At 36.7% G+C, this 20,899-nt stretch overlaps 1 protein-coding gene across 1 annotated transcript in view; it reads right to left on the bottom strand.

Annotated features, from left to right (window-relative positions):
* RIMS2 (regulating synaptic membrane exocytosis 2) overlaps positions 1-20,899 on the bottom strand; it is a 318,322-nt gene that overhangs the window by 250,178 nt on the left and 47,245 nt on the right. The window contains exon 2 of the mRNA XM_058175035.1: positions 5,068-5,293. Coding sequence (XP_058031018.1) covers positions 5,068-5,293 — 226 coding nt within the window. The remainder of the gene's footprint in view (positions 1-5,067; positions 5,294-20,899) is intronic.

Consider the following 20,899-nt stretch of genomic DNA (forward strand, 5'->3'; position numbering starts at 1 on the left):
GCCCCAAAGGATAGGGTGCGCAACTTGGGTGTCCTCCTGATGATCGGCTGTCGCTTGAAGACCATTTGACGGCCGCTCCAGGAGGGCCTTCCACCAGGTTCGCCTGGTTCGCAGTTGCGCCTTCCTTGATCGGGATGCCTTATGCACAGTCACTCATGCGCTCGTTACCTCTCGCTTGGATTACTGTAATGCTCTCTACATGGGGCTCCCCTTGAGGTGCACTCGGAGGCTTCAGTTAGTCCAGAATGCAGCTGCGCGGGTTATAGAGGGAGCTACGCGTAGCTCCCATGTAACACTGCTCCTGCGCAGACTGCACTGGCTGCCTGTGGCCTTCCGGGTGCACTTTAAGGTGTTGGTTATGACCTTTAAATCGCTCCATGGCTTAGGACCTGGGTACTTACGGGACTGCCTGCTGTTACCACACGCCTCCCACCGACCCGTACGCTCCCATAGAGAGGGACTTCTCAGGGTGCCGTCCGCCAAACAATGTTGGCTGGCGGCCCCCAGGGGAAGGGCCTTCTCTGTGGGGGCTCCCACACTCTGGAACGAGCTTCCCCCGGGTTTACGCCAAATACCTGACCTTCGGACATTTCGTTGCAAACTCAAGACTCATCTTTTTATCCGCGCGGGGCTGGCTTAAATTGGGATTTTAATGTTAAATTTATTAATTTTAAACGGGGTTTTTTAGTATGGTAAATTTTAATCACTGGGCTAATTTAAATAAGTTTTTTAAATCGTATTTTAAACTTGTATATTGTATTGTCGGTTTTATTATGCCTGTACACCGCCCTGAGTCCTTCGGGAGAAGGGCGGTATAAAAATCAAATAAAATAAATAAATAAATAAATAAATAAATAAATAAATAAATAAATAAATAAATTAAATAAATACTAGATTCATATAACATTTACTCTATTTTCTTAAACAATTCAAATGTGAAAGTGCATCTATAATTGAGCAAGGATAGCTACAGCATATCAGGTCCTTCTTTTACTCTGGTGCAAGTGGGGCCTTCTTTTGCATGCCTGCATTTTAGCAGTAGGCAGGGCTGGGTGACGGGGCAACTAGTTGCAGCAGGTAAGCAGGTGCCCCAAAGGGCAGAGATAGGGGGAAATAGAAAGAGGGAGGGAGTTTACCTTATTGAAGTTTGGGACTGGGAGGGACCAGGTCAGGAGTCCTCAACTAACCATGGGTGGGATCTGGTTAACAACAGCAAGAGGAACTGCTGGGATTGCAGTTGCTAAGCAATGGCGTCCAGGAAGTCGTGCTTTACAACCTTATCACTTAGTAACAGAAATTCTGGTCCCAACTGCTGTCATAACTCAAGTATTACCTGTATGCATAACATATACTGACCATTAATGTTTTATGTTGCCAAATGTAAATATTCATTTTTAATATTGCTTTCTTGTGCAAAGTTCAAACACCCCCCTCAATTTCAACCCACAAAATCTGATCTGTCAAATCAGTAAATATTTTTAATCAAAACACAAGTATCTGTAATTTTTTTCATGTTTTAGGTTTAAGAGAATGTTTATTTGACCTATGTGATTAGCCAAAACTTTGGGTGGCTCCCAATAAGCCAGAAAAAAATATGGCTCCCCACCCAACACTCTACAATACATCAACAGTCACCCTAGGCTCCAAACACACCCTATCCCAATGGTTAGGGGGAAATCAGGTTTTATGGTCTTCCAAATGTTTACTTCAGTGTCAATGTTTCAAGTTTAATTTAAATTTTTAAAATCATCAATGTTACATTACACTCATAATAGTCATCCTAAATTCTATCAGGCTGATAAACTTTTCTTTTGTCAGGTGCTACTACAGTGTAAAGCAGCAGAATGAGAAAACTCACATTGCTTCCTTAGCCACTTAATTTCAGCCACTGGTTTTCCTTGATATATATATATATATATATATATATATATATAATATATATATATTGACCCTTTATATATATATAAAGTGACATGAGAGTTCACAATAGATCAGATCAGAAGCTGTATTTTTTTTTTATTTACATTTATCCCGCCCTTCTCCGAAGACTCAGGGCGGCTTACACTATGTCAGGCAATAGTCTTCATCCATTTGTATATTATATACAAAGTCAACTTATTGCCCCCAACAATCTGGGTCCTCATTTTACCTACCTTATAAAGGATGGAAGGCTGAGTCAACCTTGGGCCTGGTGGGACTTGAACCTGCAATATTGCAAGCAGTTGCTGTTAATAACAGGCTGCATTAGCCTGTTGAGCCACCAGAGGCCCATTTTCCTTACAGGAGAGGTGTATATCTACCAGAATAAATTGGGACGGGGACTTGCCTCCGAATATTTGTCTCAACCAGTACTTCAGATGACACAGCCAAGTTTTATCTCAAAAGATGCATTCATAACTCTTATATAGTGCTATATCAGGGCCATGATAGCTCAGGCTGGTAAGAAGCCTGTTATTAGAACACAGCAGCCTGCAATTACTGCAGGTTCAAGCCCGGCCCAAGGTTGACTCAGCCTTCCATCCTTTATAAGGTAGGTAAAATGAGGACCCAGATTGTTGGGGGGGCAATAAGTTGACTTTGTAAATATACAAATAGAATGAGACTATTGCCTTATACACTGTAAGTCGCCCTGAGTCTTCGGAGAAGGGCGGGATATAAATGTAAATTAAAAAAAAATGATAGGATTATTGCCTCTTCTCCTACACCTTAAATTCAAACCAGAAATATTACAAAAATGCATCGCTGTTTGGTAATTCACATCTAGTTTTCAGAGGAAAAATCTGCTGAGATCTCAGCTGATTTAGACGTACCTTGAAGTATGTAGCAATAACAATAGCAATAGCATTTAGACATATTCTACTTCACAGTATTTACAGCCCTTTCTAAAAGGCTTACAAAATGCATATTGCCCCAACAATCTGGCTCCTCATTTTATTGATCTTGGATGGACGGAAGGCTGAGTCAATCTTGAGCCTGGTGAGAATCAAACTGCTGGCAATCAAGCAGAAATATCCTGCAATACTGCATTCTAACCACTGCACTACCTAGTAACGGCTCCTAGTAATAAAATTATTTTACAAAACAACCATGAGTGAGTGAGAAACTCTCTAAATATATCCCAATGATGAAAGTGAGTAAGAATGTTGATAGATATATAAACCATCATATGTGTGTGAGGGAGAGGGTACAACTGTATATGACAATACAGTAGTTTAGTTCACTGTTATATTGCAATTGTGGAATATATATTTATTTGTTCATACATTCATTCATCTAAATACTCTTAAAATTCTTGTAACTGTTCAATACTTTATAATATTCAGCTGGATGAAGCAGTGCATCATAGGGAAAAACGCTGTTTAAAAAAGTATCTTAAGTGAGCTAACATATACTGTAGAATGCCGGGACAATTAGTCTTGAGAAAATGAAATTTGGGGATATTTTTTTACCATTTCAGAGATGCTACACTGCTGCTGTTCAGCACTACGGTGTGCTATGCTCAACCATGGTCATGTGATCCTTATTTTCAATGTTCCTTGACAGCTTTCCACAGGTTGCTGGGGGACATGGAACAAACGGATATAATTGTTGATGCTCTTTGCCATATTCCCACTGTCAGAAGTATTTGCATGTGTGAAACTTGCCGGGGGAAAGTAAATGGAGAAAGGTGCACCTTCCTCAAGTTCATCTACACTTGTGCTGCACCTGCCTTTTGTGCACACTCTTGCTCCTTCCCCCACCCAGCAGCAGCCGCCACTTAAGGGAAGGGAAAGGAAGGGAATCGGGTTTCCGATGTTCACTTCCAGCTTCCCACAAGGAAAGCACATGAGAAAGCTGACAGGAAGTTGGAAATCTCTCCCACGGACATCAATTTTCTGCCCAGCCAGGCTCCTTCTGTTTCTCTGTTTAGATAAGGAAATATCTCATGGATATTTCTGGTCTCAGAGAGTTTAGAAACATAGGCTAGCAGGAACAAATAACAATTAAAAGCAGAGCAACACTTTAAAATATCTGTTGTTTATGTGATGCAGAATAATTAATAACTGCCTGTACATTTAGTCAAAATTTGCAAATAAATATATAGGTCAATATTTTAAAATGCTGAAACAATACGGAAGGGGATATTTAAGCCTTCAAGTCAACACCTTGACAGAAGGTGACAGATGGAGAGAATTAAGCACATGACTGAGAAGTAATTATAATCTTTTTTTCCCTTGGAGTTTGGAGGAAGATACAAGAGAATCAGCTATCCTTGATTTGAAAATAAACATTGTACATTTTATTTACTTAGTCAAGGAAATCGAAGTAGCAAGACAGTTGGGCAAAAGTAACCACGTAATGTTGAATGTTAATAAAAAGGGGAAACTAAAGCTGAATATAATTAACACATAGGGATTAGAAAACTCATTTTAATTCATTCAGGAACTGGACTCAGTGCCTAAATGGCCTCATCCAAGCTACTAAAACTCTTTGTGTTTGTAACATTTAACCGCATAGTGAACAGTGCATCATAAAGGCAAAACATTTTGAAGCAAGGTACCTCAAATGGAAAATTGATTGAATATGTCTAAAATTTGGGACCCATGCATCGCATGGAATTTGGCAAATTTTATAAAATCTTTTATGTTCTTAAAACTTATCATAAAGCATTTTGTCACAAAATATATGATAAAATATCTCCTGTGGTCAACTCTTGACGTTTGACAATTTTATACAATTTAACACGGGCTATTTTTAAGGCAGATACATCTCTGAACACCTCCCTACATTTTTAAGAACTTTTCAAGTGAAGGCAGTTTATTAGCAGCTCTGACGTTGAAGGCATTGAGGAATTAGGTGAGGAATTATCTCTGAGATGATGAACCAAGGGTGACAAGTTGCTTAATACTAAATTATTTTATTTTTGCTATCTCTGAATAAAATCAAATTTTGTTTGGGCCCACCCACTACAGTATCCAGTGCAGTCCCAAGTATGCCAATTAAAGCATGGGTCTCAGACTTGGAAAAAAGTGGTAGACAAATGAAATAATTAACCTCAGAATAAAAGTTGATATAAACCGTACATACCTTGTTTGAACGTAAAGATACTCGTCCTCCGCAACGTGCACAAAATTTAGTTTGGCAATATGAACAGTTATGGCCACAGCCATCAGCAAATTTTGTTTTGTGACAAATGCCACAAGTAGGAGCATCGCCCTTCTGTTGTTGCTGCTGCTGCTGTTGCTGCTGCTGCGATTCTTCACCCATTTTCTTCACCTGTTCTTTATACATTTCGAACTGTTGGTGTAGTTTCCTGCACCAAAAAGAGAGAGAAAAGAATTGTAGATAAATATTCATATGTATATAAGAGTAAAAAAAATGTAAAAAATTATACTGAGTTTATTTTTTTTAAGTTAGGATGCATTATCCTAATAAAGATAATATTGGTTGTTGTTTTCATGTGATAAATTAAGGTTTTATCTTCAGCATAGTGTTTCTTCCCATGAAGGTAATGACTAAAATCTTAAAGCAATAAATACACACTATCCCACTCTATGTCTCTATTATGAGAAGCTAGCCTACATGGACCAGAAAATAAATTATGAGGGTTTGCATCCATTCTATGTAAAAAATAAATTACGTGACCTCCAGACTACAGAATTTTCCTAAGAAGAGAATGAATACATAACATTCACTTACTAGTAAAAAAAAACAAACCGTGAAAATCCTCTCAGAAATCCTAAAATTAATAAAGCTTTTTTTGTGTGTGTGAAGCCAATGCTTAACTCCTGTGATGTACACAGACATAGACAAGTTTTCTTGGCAACAATAGAGAAAAATGCATCATTGCCTTCTGAGATATATTTCAATTTCCCAGTGTGGCCTAGACCCCTAAAATTTCCTGCTAATCTTGCTAGGCAAGTATTAAGCAGGCCTGATTCTGTTTTGCTTCCAGATCCAGCACTTCACTGCTGCCATAATCTTTCATCCTTCATCTGACTTGGGCCCTACATTTTCAATTCATATCATTTCCATAGATATGCTTCTCTTATATTTTGACTACGCCTTTTCCATAACATTTCAAGTATATTTCTTTATTTGAAAAACAGAAAACCATGTGACTATTTATAAATCTTGGGAGTGACTGACAGGTCATGTATTCCAGAAGTAGATTAAATGATTTTCAATCTGAATTATACATGCAGTATATTGAAAATTGTGGATTAGCAAATATAGGATCTACTTTTCACCCTCTATATGAGGCAGAAGGGATATAAGTTTTTTAGCTCTGATTTTGCTTATAATTATGTACAATTTATACATTCTAATCACACTAGAGGCTAAGTTCAATAACATTTATGAAACAGTTCATGAAGACTATTTAGACTCATATGGAGCATAGGCTACAGATCAGATTTGGTCAAAAGAAGAAATTATCTGAAAGAAAGTTGGAAACTCCCAAAATAGTGCTGAATTGAAATTTTTCCAGAGCTTAGCAATAGCACTTAGACTTATATACTGCTTTACAGCCCTCTCTAAGTGGTTTACAGAGTCAGCATATTTCCCCCAGCAATCTGGGCCCTCATTTTACCCACCTCAGAAGGATGGAAGGCTGAGTCAACCATGATCCTGGTGAGATTCGAACTGCCAAATTGCAGGCAGCCGGCAGGCAGCAGAAGTAGCCTGCAGTACTGCATTCTAACCACTGCGCCACCGCAGCTCATAGCTTGTTAGTATTGCAGATGTATGTAGACATATAAGTAATTATGGGATGGATGGATGGATGGACGGATGGATGCCCATCTATCTAAAAAATACATGGCCACCTATCTTAGGTACCACAAACCTTGATCACTCATAGAAACAATAATAAACATCAAAGAAAACATTATGGGCAAAATAATATATATATATATATATATATAAACAATTACATTCTCTGAGCTATAGTGACATCTTGACCCTATGCCTGGGGAAAGAGGCCTTCCAGAAGGTTAGAAGAATAAGGCCCCACCTACAGAGAAGCAACTTTCCTGGGTCATTTTAGATACCATTTAAAGGAAGAGACCTGGAACGTGCCTGCTTTGTCTGATTTGGTAGAAGGGGCAGATTTCCTTGGGGAGAGACAGTACTACAATTAATTTGGCCCCATGCCATTCAGATGCTTTAAAGGTGATCTACAGGACTTTGTGTTGTATTTGGAAAAAAACTAGAAGTGCAGCTCACACAATTGTGGTGTGATATGGGCAAACTGGAAGGTGTCCCAAACTGCATGTGCTGCTACATTTTGGACTAGTTCTAACTTCCTGGTGATTTTCAAAGTCAGTCCCATATAAAGCACTTTGCAATAATCCAATCAGAAAATGATCCAGGTTAAAGGTCCAAGGATGGGTGCAACTTGTGCATAAGATGAATCTGTACAAAGGTAAGCATGGCTGGCATCTACTCCTTAAGCAGGAGCTGTAAATCCAGAAAGACCCCCCATATTATCACTGGCTCTGTCTGGGCAGATGCTACACCATCAAAAACAAATATAATACCCCACCAGATCCAAGGGGGCCAAAAACTCAGAGCCACTCCATCTTGCAGTGCATTTAGATCATCCCCATAAAGGCCCTCACAGCCTCTAGAAACTGGGCTAACAACTCAACATTGCCTGACTGGCACAGGGTGGAAACATGTACTATAATCCCATGCCATGTAACCCCATGCCCTATATGCAGACAATTAGACCTCTACCTCATCACCAACACTGAATGGAATCAGCCATAAGCAAAGGAAAACATCAAGGAACAATTCCCTCCAGCCCCTAAAGCTGGGCCAGACATATATCATAGTTGATGGTATTGAAAATCAACAAAAGATCCACAAAGACTGGGATAGATGCACTACCCTCATTCCAAGACCTCCAGAAGCCATCCACATGCACAATCAATGCTGTCTCGATATTGTAACCCAGCATAAATCCTGATGAGAAATGTTTGACTAATTCCCTTTATTCAACACTCTCTGAAGCTGAGTGCCTACTACTCTCAACAACTTTTCCTAAAAGCATAAAGTTGGAGATTTGGCAAAAGTTATCCAACACCCTTCAACGATTGCACCCTGACAAGACCACTCTCTTCTTCAAAGAAGGAGCACCACCCCCGCCTCCATTAATCAACACTTGAACCCAATCACCTGTCACCTCCTAGAAGGTCTTAACCAATCAAGAGAGAGAGCATTATTCGTAGTAAAACTCACAGAAGCAAGGATAGGATTGATCTAATCAAACTTTTCCCATATAACTGGGCTCATATGTGTCACTTCCATAAGCCCTGCCCAATTCTGAAGCTGACAAACTTTGTCTGAAAGATGGTGAGCATATTCCTCACAGAATCAATTCAAGGGCTCCTATGACCCGTTTTTACTCATAAGGGAGCTGGTCTCCTCAAATAGGACCACCAACCATCTGCAAATACAAGAAGAATGGAAAAGTGCACAAATTTCGTCACTCTTTACATCACAAGGTAAGCCCAAGTAGAGGCCCTTACCTGTGCCCAATGTTTTCATCTTTTGCCAGTTGCACTCTAGGTTCTCTTGTGTCATTTCATCTCCTGGAGCTCTTTAGTGTATCAGGAGTTTCTATGGGACTCATAATCACATACTGCAGCACTGCAATTCAGTCCAAGTCTCTGCCATATATTTATTCCTAGCTATGATAAAGGCCGTGGCTGCACTATTCAACAGAGCTTCAGGGAAACGCCCAAAATATATAATATCTTATACAGATCCTCACTTGTATAAATATTTGGCTGCTGTGAAAATTAGAAGATTGCACTTAATGAGCAAGTCAACTCTCTCAAGGAATAGATGAGAAATTCTATCAGAATATTCATGACTGGGAAGCATGGTAACAAGGTCAGCCAATGAATAGGCATATCAACTAAGTCAGCCAACTGGGAGCTGAAACGGACTGGAGCCAGGGCGTGTCTTAATCTGCAGCTTCTGACTCTGTAAAGAGAAACTGAAACAAGTGTGTGTGAACTAGTCTGCTGCTAGAAGTGAAAGCAATCTATCTTCTGCCTGTGAATCTGCTGTTGGTATTGTAAACTTGCTTCATGTATTATTGTATATATAAAAAAGTTAATGAATCGTGCTGGATCAGTCTGCCTGTGTGTGCTTTCTGGATTTGCTTTTTGCAACAAACTGACAAATCCGGAGATACTTACAAGAAGCAAAGGTACCTAGAGATTTTCATTGTACTACACAAATACTTTAATTTCATTAAGACAAAAGAAAAGATGAAGCAAATAGAATGCTATGATGTTGAGTTGCTGAATTTCAATTCATCCAATTGACCTTAAAAATGAGAGAACTTATTTCTGAAATAAGAGGGGTCCAATGAGCATGCAGTTCATTGAAGAACATGCAGTTAAGAATGATATATTGTAAAACTACAAAATCTCAAAAGAGAAATGGTAAAATACAAGGGATTGATGTATGTAGAATATCCATTTAAGAAATTGGGTAAATATATATGAGGATAAAAATGCTTAAACTCTACTGAAATAAAGTATATAGAATGAATATTTATATCTATACCTATATCTATATCTATATCTATATATTTAGGGGCGTGCATAAGAGCACCAGTGTGCCTACCATCCCTGTCCTAATGTTTCCTTTATTTGTATTCATTTTATGTATTCGATTCAGGCTTATACTTATATATATTATCTAATATGTATTTGACAAAAATAAATAAATAAAATAAAAAGTATTTCAGTAACACTAAACAATCTCAGTTTCCGTAACAACAGCCCTATGAAAATAATTACACGTAACAGGCTCTGACCAAATAACTGATAATTAATGAAAGAAAATAAAGTACTTTGTATATCAGTTTTCTTGTCCTTTTCATTGGCAATGTAGAATTGTAAATAAGTTTGTTGTATTTTATTAATTTGGGAATTTTGATTTAGCTGGGCAATGTTCCATCTATCAAGTGTGTTTTTATACTTCATTGCAAAATTAAAAATTAACTATGGAGAAAAGACCCACATGTCCAGTAAAACATAAGAAAAACAGAAGTAGCCCTACAAGATAAAGGTTAATTTCTATGAGGCGTTCATATGCATTGTGCTTTTTTCAGTCTACATTTCATACTGCAAGCTTCCTCTGAATGAATACATTTTTATTCTTGTTGATAACACATTCACTGATTATTCTTTAGTTTCCACAACTTTAATTATTAGCTACTTCAGAATACAGGTAGCCCTCAGTTTATGTCCATTCATTCAGTGTCCATTCAAAGTTATGGTTTGCTGAAAAAAATGAAGACAGGATCAGTTTCTGAAGTTCCATCTATCACAGCACTAATCATGATCCAGGCTTTCAGGTGCCCAGCTTGCTATTACAGCTAGTAGTAGGTTATGGTCTACTTTATCAAATGCCTTACCAAAGTCCAAGTACTCAATCAGTACTTCAGATGATACAGCCAAGTTCTATCTCAAGAGATGCATTTTGTAACTCTTATATAGAGCTATATGATAGGATTATTCCCTCTTCTCCTACTCCTCAAATTCAAACCAGAAGTATTACAAACATGCATCATTGTTTTGTAATTCACATCTAGTTTTCAGAGAAAAAATCTGCTGAGATCTCAGCAGATTTAGACATATCTTGAAGTATGTAATAATAGCAATAGCATATAGACATATTCTGCTTCACAGTGCTTTACAGCCTTCTCTAAGAAGTTTCTGTCCATCTTTACAAAGTAACATGTTCCCGTTCCTATCTATTAAGCAATGCTATCTGATGGGATTTGAAGGGATGCCTTCTCTGTTGCAGCATCTGCCCTTTGAAAAAGTATCCCCCACCCACCCCAGGGTTTAAATAGCCTTTACCCTGCTGTGCTTTGAAGATAGGTGGAATGTGTATCCACCTGAATGGAGACACTTACACAACAATGTAAGTATTGTTGGGATTTGTCAATTGCCTCTGGCTATAATCATATTTTTTTTTACTTATACGTGTTTTTAATTTGCATGATCCATAGAATCCATAGAATAGTTGGGTGGCTTTATCATTTTAATAGATGATATATATTTTATATATGTGTATGTGTGTGTGTGTGTGTATGAACTTGTAAAGACATAGCTATTGGGAAGATACTAACCATATTATTAAATATAAATTAACATTCTGCAAAATGTTCTCTTATTATGAAAATAAAGTGCCCAATAACATTGAAATGTACACCCCCAGACATTATAATAACACGAATTAGAACAAGATCATTCCACATCATTTACAAATTCATGAGAGTGCTAAATAATTAAGCAAGTTGTATCCTTTTACTGCTGCAACAGTATTATTCTTACTTGATGGTTTCCCGTTTAAATGAATAGAAGAAAAGTACAGACAATGGTAGGGGTGCTAATGTAGTCAGGAATCAAAAGCGTTTACCACTCCAACCTTACAATATTCACATAAACTTATTATAGAAAAAATAGACTTTGGAATAATTATACATAAAAGAATAATGATTGTGATAGAGACAGCGATGACAGACTATCAGAATTAATACTATAATACTATTTGTCATATGATTTTTGGGCAACAGATCTTAACTGTATAAATAAAGCTTCAAATAAAAGAATAAGGTGGAGGTACTGGCAATAAACACCAGCATACACAAGAACAGACCTATTAAGTTAACAAAGTAAGTCATGGGTGTCAAACTCACCGTGTCACATTGATGTCATGTGACATATCATGACATTTTTTGCTGTCACGAAGCTGGAGTGGACGTGGCCTGCACATGACACATCCAGCCCATGGGCCGCCAGTTTGACACCCCTGAACTAAGATAAATTCAATCATGCTGCACTACACATTATCATAATGATATTTCCAACACACACAAATCCAATTCAATTTTTGTCAAAGCTTTGGATTTATCAAATAAACAATGTTATATATGATTCACACTTCATACAATGCCTATTATTTAAATGGCCAAAACATTCAATCTACCTCCTCTTTTTAGTAGGCTTATTCTTGTAAATAATTGCTCTATTTGAAATTTGCTTGAAGCATGATATGAGGGAGAGATACTAGCCACTTTCCCAGCCAACAGAGGCACTTATTGGTCTACTAAATACTTGAATCAATCCACAAACACTGCATATAATTCAGAAGACGAAGCCAGATTTTATTAAATCAAGCAGAAATACATTACTGATGAAGCAGCCTACCAAAATTCCAACAGTCCATGATCAGCAGCATGGAAATTTAGTCAATATGACAACCACAAAATTAATTCTTCCATAAATTCATACAGTTCTATTAAAATTCCAACATATTTAATCACAAACTAATTTAAGAAAATATATGAGAACTCAAAAAAGATAGAGGTAAAGCACTTTTCATTGCCATACATTATATTTTAATGAAACGAAGGACCAGGGGTAACATGAGAGCAGTGTTCCAATATCTCAGGGGCTGCCACAAAGAAGAGGGAGTCAAGCTATTCAAGCACCAGGAAGGCAGGACAAGAAGCAATAGGTAGAAACTAATCAAGGAGAGAAGCAACCTAGAACTAAGGAGAAATTTCCTGACAGTTAGAACAATTAACCAGTGGAACAACTTGCCTCCAGAAGTTGTGAATGCTCCATCACTGGAAGTTTTAAAGAAGATATTGGATATCCATTTGTCTGAAGTGGTGTAGGGTTTCCTGCCTAGGCAGGGGGTTGGACTAGAAGACCTCCAAGATCCCTTCCAACTCTGTTATTCTTTTATATTCCTAGAGACTCTCTTCCAAATGACATTGTTGTCTGAATTGTAGTAAAATGTGTTTTTGTGGTATTAAAAATATTATTTCCTGTTTATCAAAGGCTGTTAAGTATTTACATCTCAAGGAAATGCTGTCCTATTCTTTTCAGCTTTTACTGACTGCTTTTATTCAATAGATTTTTTTGTTATTGTTATTGTTACAACTGGCATTGTTTTACTTTGGCTGTGACCTTCTAGTTTGTATTTAGACTTGACTTAATTTTCCCTCTATAGATACATTAGCAACTTAGTTGTCTTCCTATCTGGTTTTATGACCCGATGTGGACCAGATAATCAATTACTGTTTTATTCTAGTAAGAATTTCTAATTTTTAGATTAGTTCTATCTCAGTACCTGCAAAGCTTTATTCCAACCTCTACTTAATTACTGTTTCATTTTAGAAATAATTTCTAATTTTTAGATCAGTTCTACCTCAGTATATCAAAGCTTTATTCCAGCTTGATTCTCTGAAAGACTTAAATCATTGTATAAACAGAATATCTTATTTTACTAGCTTTAACTTTAATCAGTAATTAATTCACCTGCCTTTATTTTATAATGACTTCTAGGTGGTATATATGCACATACATATATAAATACACACACACACAAACAAACAAGTATGTCAAAAGCACATTTTTATTGGATAGCTAGAAATGCCCCAGATTAGTTTCAGTTGCAGTTGACAACTTGTCAAGTTTAAGTTGAAATGGTGAAGAAACTGGGCATCATATGGGGTTTTTTTTCCTCTCTCTTCTTCCTTTCTTCCTCTTTTAAATTAAATGCACACTTATTTATCATACATAAATAAAGAGATAAAGAAAAAAGAAATTAGGTTGGCTATAAAAATGTGATACATAATTAATAAAGAGTGTTCATATATCTCAGTTCAAATATTTATAGATACATTTTTTGAAAAAAATACCTCCCAAAATCATAGAGTATAAAACTTCCTTTACCTGCAACAAATACTATGTAATGTAGAAGTGCTAGGATAGCCATCCTACTCATGATGATTCTGTACTAACTAAAAATCATATCTGTCGTAAGAATCATATTTATGTCTGGCCAGGAGACCAATGACTTGCTACTTTTCCTGCCGGCTTTCCCATTGGCTTTGTTTGTGGGAAGCCAGCAGGGCAGGTTGTAAATTGCAATCATATGAAAGAGATACTGCAACCATCATGAATGCAAAATCGTTGCTAAGTGCCTGCAAACTGGTTGATAAGTACCACACACAAAATTTTCCCATGTAAATAAGTTTAATGCGTTCCTGAACCAGACAATGTACATTTTAAGGCAATAAGTAAAAAGATAGGATTGTATATCATTACTTTACAAGAGAAATAAACCTAAAAATTAATAAATACTGTACTTTGATTGAATAAAATGAAAACTTCACTTTACCTGTACCAAGAAGAGTCCATGGTCTACTGGGATTATCCTGTTCCAGTCATGAACTCCCAGGGAATTTAAAAAACTTTATTAGGAAAAGTCCCACTCCCACCAACTGCAAAGTTCCCCTGAATCCATGCCTGCACAGCTTAGACACAGGGTTGTAAAGTCTGCAGGCAAAGGCACAAGACAAGTCCACACACAGTCCAAAATCCAGGTACAATCCAGAGTCCACACACAATAAATCCATGTCAAGGCACAAGCCCAAAATCATAGAAGCAGATCTGAAGTCACAGAGTTGGAGTGCATGCATGGCAGAGAAAATGGGCAGCTGTTTCCAATGTCATATGGCTCCATGTGCTGAGCTAAATAGTATATATAAACTTGAAAAAATTTCTAGTATAAGCCAATTAGAAAGTCCAAGCAGTGGAGCTCAAAACAATTAAATCTCTCTTGGCCAACTGAGTTAACAAACTGGAGCTCCAAAGGAGGATGGAGGAGTGTTTATGCAAATTTAACTCAATCTCTGGCCAATCAGATGAGATTAAACCCATTGCTTGGACTCTCTGAGCAGCGCACCAGAGAATGGGCAGCTGTTTCCAATGTCATATGGCTCCATCTGTTGAGCTAAATAGGCGCGCGTTGGTGTAACTCATTAGGAGGGACAAAGCTGCCTCTTCACCAGTAGCATTGCTGACCTCCCTTGTGCTTTCTTCACTTCGGCCCTATGTATCCTAGGATCTGGTAGAGGAAGCAGTTCCTCCTCATATCTGCTGACCAGTTGAAGCTATAACCCTTCTCCACCCTATGCTTCTGACTGGGTCTCCAAGCCGTCCAGCTGAAGCTGTATCTTTCCCCTCTCCTCTCCAGGCAGGCACTCATCTGGTTGTTCCCCTGATGACCCTCTGAAGTTCCTGGCCTCTCCTCTTTCTCTGACATGTTCACTCTCTGCTCAGAGTGAACAGAGACTTTGGCATCTCCCTGACCCTCCCCTGAAGACCATGGACTCAGCTCTTCCTCGTTGTCTGGGAAAGCCATTACAGGGATGGTGGGAGGGGAATGGTGAGGACGAGAAGGTGCATGGAGTGTTGTTTGAAAGGAGAGTTCCCCACTCCAATAGAACACTGGACACTTGCATTTCAGATGTTCTTCCTCTTTTCTGCCTTTTTTCAACTTGCACCACAGACTCTGAAGCATTTTTTGTCACCTTCACTAAAACCTATCCAATGAAGATTGCTTCTGTCTTCTTTTCAGAATTCCTCAAAAGTGTGAAATTGTTTGGTCATTGAGTAAATTCACATTTGTGTTTGCCAGAGCTTTGTCCAGATGGTACACTTCTCCACCAAGTTTTGAACCTCTACCCATTTTGCACACATTTCTTTTATCAAGGAACTGTGGACATCCTCCCTTATCTCCTCCTTACCTGAAGAAATCTCTTTAGCGTCCTCTTGTTGATACTCCTGTAGTTCCAGCAGCTCCTGATCACAGATTCTTCCATGCCGAATTCATTGTCCTAAAAAAGACTTCGTTCCAGGCCTTATCAATAAGATTAAGGCAATGCAGGATATTGAAATGCTCCTTCCAGAATTCTGTGAGGGTCAACTAGATGCCAGAGATGGTCTCAAATGCCTTTGGAAAGCGCCTTAGTGTACAATTTGGTGCACAACCTTTTGAAGTTTGAAATGGCCTGCTGATCCATGGGCTGGATGAGAATAGTGTTTGGGGGGCGGGAGGTAGAAACCTTACAGTGATGAAGCTGAACTCCTCCAGTAAGTAATCCTCCAAGCGTGGAGGGTAGAAAGGTACATTGTCCATTATTAGGAAAGCTTTCAGAGGCAAATCTTTCTCCAGCAAATATGTTTTCACTGAGCGACCAAACACTTTATTTATCCATTCGGTAAAAAATTGCCTCATGTGAGTTTGATATTTATGACAGTATGCTTCTTGAAAATTGACAGGTTTTCACTATAATAGAATAGTAGAAGCTTGATTTTTAAGTCCCCACTACCATTCCCACACAACAATAGAGTAAGCCTCTTCTTCATTAGTTTGTGACCTGCTGATACCTTCTCCTCTTTTGTGATGTAGACTCTAAAACCCTCAGATCCTATAAAGTCATGAATTTCACAGACAGATTCAGCAGCAGCACTCGCTGCCTTGCCACACCTCACAACACTATGGATGTCGGTCCTCTTTTTTAGATTATCAAACCAGCCATGACCTTAAAAGCTTCAACAGTCTCACCACTTGATCCAGGTTTGTTTTTCAAGAGATCGGCATGCAACAGTTTTGCTTTTTTTTTATATATCATGCCTTCCGACACACTGTCACCCACTAACTGCTTATTGTTTGCCCAGCTTCAATAACAGCTTTTCAACTTCCTTGAGTGTTTGGGAATGCTGCTCTGTTACTACTTTAACTTCTCTCGCAACATCAGCCTTTTTAATTGCTTCTTTATTCTTAATCATGGTAGAGACCATTGTTCTAGGCATACCATATTCCCCAGCAAGATCAGTAATCCAAATACTGTTTCTTTTCTTTTCTTTTTTTGATCAATGGAGGTGCAAAGTAATTTTCTGCTGAGTGCTACCACTACTCAGTTTCTTAGGACCCATGATTAGGAAAAAAAAGTAAAAGAATACACAAAATGACCACAGAAGATTAAGATAAAACCTCAAGGATATGTGTATAGGGCAAGAGCTATCGCATGATTAATGTGTAGCCCTTTGTTTTGGCTGGAAAGGCCAGCAAATCAAAAGGCAGCCAACATCGACAAGCTTTAGCTTGCATGTCGAGTACCAAACAAATGACAAGCACCAGGACACAATTGTCGCATCAAGTACTAAATTTGACAACTTTCAAAGCAATCGAGCACCACTGTACAGGCATAATGAGCGCTGTTGTTGAGCTTACATTTGAATTAAATGGACCTGAATCAAAAGCATTTGTCTTCAGTTTCTTGTTGAGTGAGAAAATAAATTTGGAAAACAAAATTATTAATTAAAATTAGGTTTGTTAAAAACATTTTTTAACAAAAACATTCCATCGAATAAAATTCTTCGCAACTCTAGTAAAAACTAGGCTTTTGAGAGTTCATTAAGTTGGAAATTAGATTGCAATTAACAGCTTAGATGTTTGCATGTAAGTTAAATCTTTTTTGTCCAATGGGAATGCACTTTTCTCTAAACAAATTACATGGATTCAACACGTATAACTGAAGATGCCAAGTTTGATTTTGATTTTGATTGACCACAAGATGTTTTAATTTCAACAACTGTTATTCTGGGGAAAAAACCCAAAATACTGCTAATGCATTATCATTTACATTCTCTACAAAAGTAATTATAAACCACTGATTGACAAATAAATATAAAACCTCTAAAACTACTAGAAAATAATTTGGATTTCTTATCCTTTATTTAGCAATTATGTTCATTAGTTTATCTCCTTTTCAAATCTTAATGGGACAAGTTAAGTGAAAGCAATATCACATTCACAATTCCCATCAGCAACTTAAATAGTAGGATATTGGAAGAAAAATCATACATGTAGCATCTTTCCATAAGATTGGAAATCTCAGCCCACACACAGACAAGCAAGACTTTGTTCAAATTTTCACTTGATACAGGTCTGTCAGGATAAATGGTTACAAATCTGTTGCTTGTGTGTTTAGCATTCGTATAATTTCATCTTACCAGGGCACACTTCATATATTAAATTAAAAGAATTATAATCACAGTGCCGAATTTTTCACTTAGAATCTCCCTGTCAATTGGGAAGTTATGCTTATTGTAATTAAGCATATAATATGTATTATTATGCTTAATTAATTGTATATTGCATTCCATGAGAACAGTATTTTGCAAAATATATGGAACAAAAAACATGGAAAAATGAAAAGGAAAATCTTAATTATATATATTGAAGTTTAGAAAATGCAGAAACTAGAGAACTGTTCTTGAAATGTTTTAAAGATTTTGAGAGTGATGGAGAGTGGGTAGGGGAGAGAAATATGAGTCCTAAAAGGTAACCCCAACTATAAGCAGCAGTAAGGTTAAAGGAAGCCCTTTAAGAGTTCTAGAAGGCTGAAAATAGTGGTATTGAATATGCAAAGCTACTAAACAATGCTATATTGAAATATAAAGCTCAGTCAACAAATACAAGTCAAAGTCATAATTTTAAGTTTTAAAAGCACATACAAGATGCTTCTACAGGATTCATATTTGTCTAAATGATTACCTTTTAAAATGGAGTGGAGTGCAAGGCAGATAAAAAGAGACCAAGAAATTTATCATCTCTTAACCAGCAGGCATTTTAACCTTGATAATACTATATCACACCAGCTAGTTCAAGGTTTATTTTTAGTCACTTAAAAGAATTTTTATCCAAGCAAACAGATAACTTTACAGTTTCTGTTTTGCTAACATCACAGTCAAAATAGCATTAAGAAGGTCAGTTGATTTCTGTGGAATTGTTAGTAGACTAGTTGGAAACATAAAATACTTTTTAAAAAAAACAGAATTAAGATTCAAAAGATATGCATGGATATATTTGTATATAGCTCTGATCTAATATTCATGTTCATATCAGTTCATAAATAACATATCTCTTCTGATTGCAGTATTATATTCCAGACTAATCCCAGAAATATGATCTTCCTCAACTATATACATTATATATTATAAATACTACATACATACGTATAGCAAAATCATGGCCTAAATTTTTCAATATTACTATAGTTTGTATAGATAAAAACTCTGGTTGAAATGTAAATTTTAATTGTCATATGGACTGCAATGTTAATATAAAATATACCTATTAGAAATTTTCAAGAAAATTGTATATAATAAAGGTAAAATGTTTTGTCTCTCTCCCCCAAATTATGCAAGAAACTATTTTCAATGCCTGAATAACTTTCATAAATTAGTAGAAATGTCTGACAAAGTTATATTTCCCTCTTTTTTATCTTCATGTATTATTCTGCTAGTACTGAAACAATAGTAATTTATGTGCCAAAATATTTAAGAGGTGAATAAAGAGTCTAATCCATGCCATCATGTTCAAACCTCCAAAATTGAAAGACACTTTTAAAACTTTAGAAACTAATATACACTTTATATCCTGCTTTAAAAATTATTGATATTCAGCTCTTTTAAATATATACTTATGTATTTTATTTTGCAATTTCTGTTACAATCACTGTATTTTTTAAAGGAATTAGTTTCTGACTTTCTCCTCAAGGGGTAGTCATTTATAAATGTCACCCAAAACAAAAACATTGTCGGTCAAAGCCTTTCAACTTGACAAATATTGACAAAAAAATGATTCACGGAATCATAAAGTGTTAGAAGTATATAAACTTTTTAGGCAACTAAAATGGCCTGAAATTTCAATTGTATGGTCATATCAATCATGTATATTTATTTCTCTAAAAGTTAAATATATTTAATATTTATAGTTAAGTATATTTATTTATGCGAAAGTTAAGTCATGTTATTTTCAATGGGTTCTATATGAAAGCAAGGAGCACCTTGCATTCCCATCAACCAAATTAAAGGCCAGGTACAATTCACTTTTATCAATGAAAATTTGAAAAGCAACATTGGTTATTTAGTGTAGTTTTATACCTGCTAACTAATTAGTATATAACACTGTAGTCAGTGGAATTTACTCCCCAGAAAAACTGCATCAGCCTCAACTTAAAAGATGTTGTTTTAGAGTTATCACTTAAACATACCCTTCGGTATGTCTCAATGTTAGAGCGAAACTAAATCTACACACAGTAGCTTACTTACGTCTGGGGTTCCTTCTCATTTTGTTGTTTTTGCTGTGGCTGAAGAACGTTATTTACCAGCTCAGTGAACCCACTAAAGGGAAACCACCTGTTCAAATAAGCAAATAATGTGACTGAATAACCAAATGAAATCATAGTAGTATAATTTTTTTTCTATAATCATTATCATCATCATCATCATCATGTAAATGCAGGAAAGCTACAGCCAATGGAAATGTTCACTGCAATTAAGTCAGCCACAATTAGGATTTAGGGGAGAATAGTTTTAAACCAGAATAATCCGCAAGCAGGTAGCAAGAAACCACATCCAACTGAAATGTGGATGAAATAACACACTGAAAGCAGCTCTTACAAGCCAATCCAAAAGCAGATAACTAACTGCAGCCTATCTGGTATTAGTTTAAAACCATCAAAGGTGCAGAAAGCAGAAAACGGCAAAGGTAGAGAAGTAAAGCCCACTGCACTTGTGTTTTTGGTTTTTTACTTACTGTGTCACTGGTTGTTTTTGTTCTTCTTTACCCCTAAAAAAATAAGTGCACAACTGAGTGCAGTGTATATAGGACATAAACCCTTTTCTATGTCTCTCATATCTGAGTGGCATCAGAAAAATATTTTTTATTTAACTACACCTTGCATTCAAACCAGTTTTCCACTATACAAAAATATTAATGCAATATCATAAAACATAAAACGTACAATGTCTCCAGGAAATAATATACTATGGTCAGTATGTAATGTTTTTACAGAATTACTTGAAATAGTGGAATCTTAAGACGTATAATTAGCCATACAATCTCCAATTTAAATTTGTAGTTTGCGTGGCTAAAAAGCCATTCACTATATACAGTAGTAAACTAAATGAAACAATAAACTTCAAAAATAATGTGATCAATATAACCATGAGGTAAT

Source organism: Ahaetulla prasina, chromosome 3, assembly GCF_028640845.1.
Source record: "Ahaetulla prasina isolate Xishuangbanna chromosome 3, ASM2864084v1, whole genome shotgun sequence".
NCBI classification, from domain to species: domain Eukaryota; kingdom Metazoa; phylum Chordata; class Lepidosauria; order Squamata; family Colubridae; genus Ahaetulla; species Ahaetulla prasina.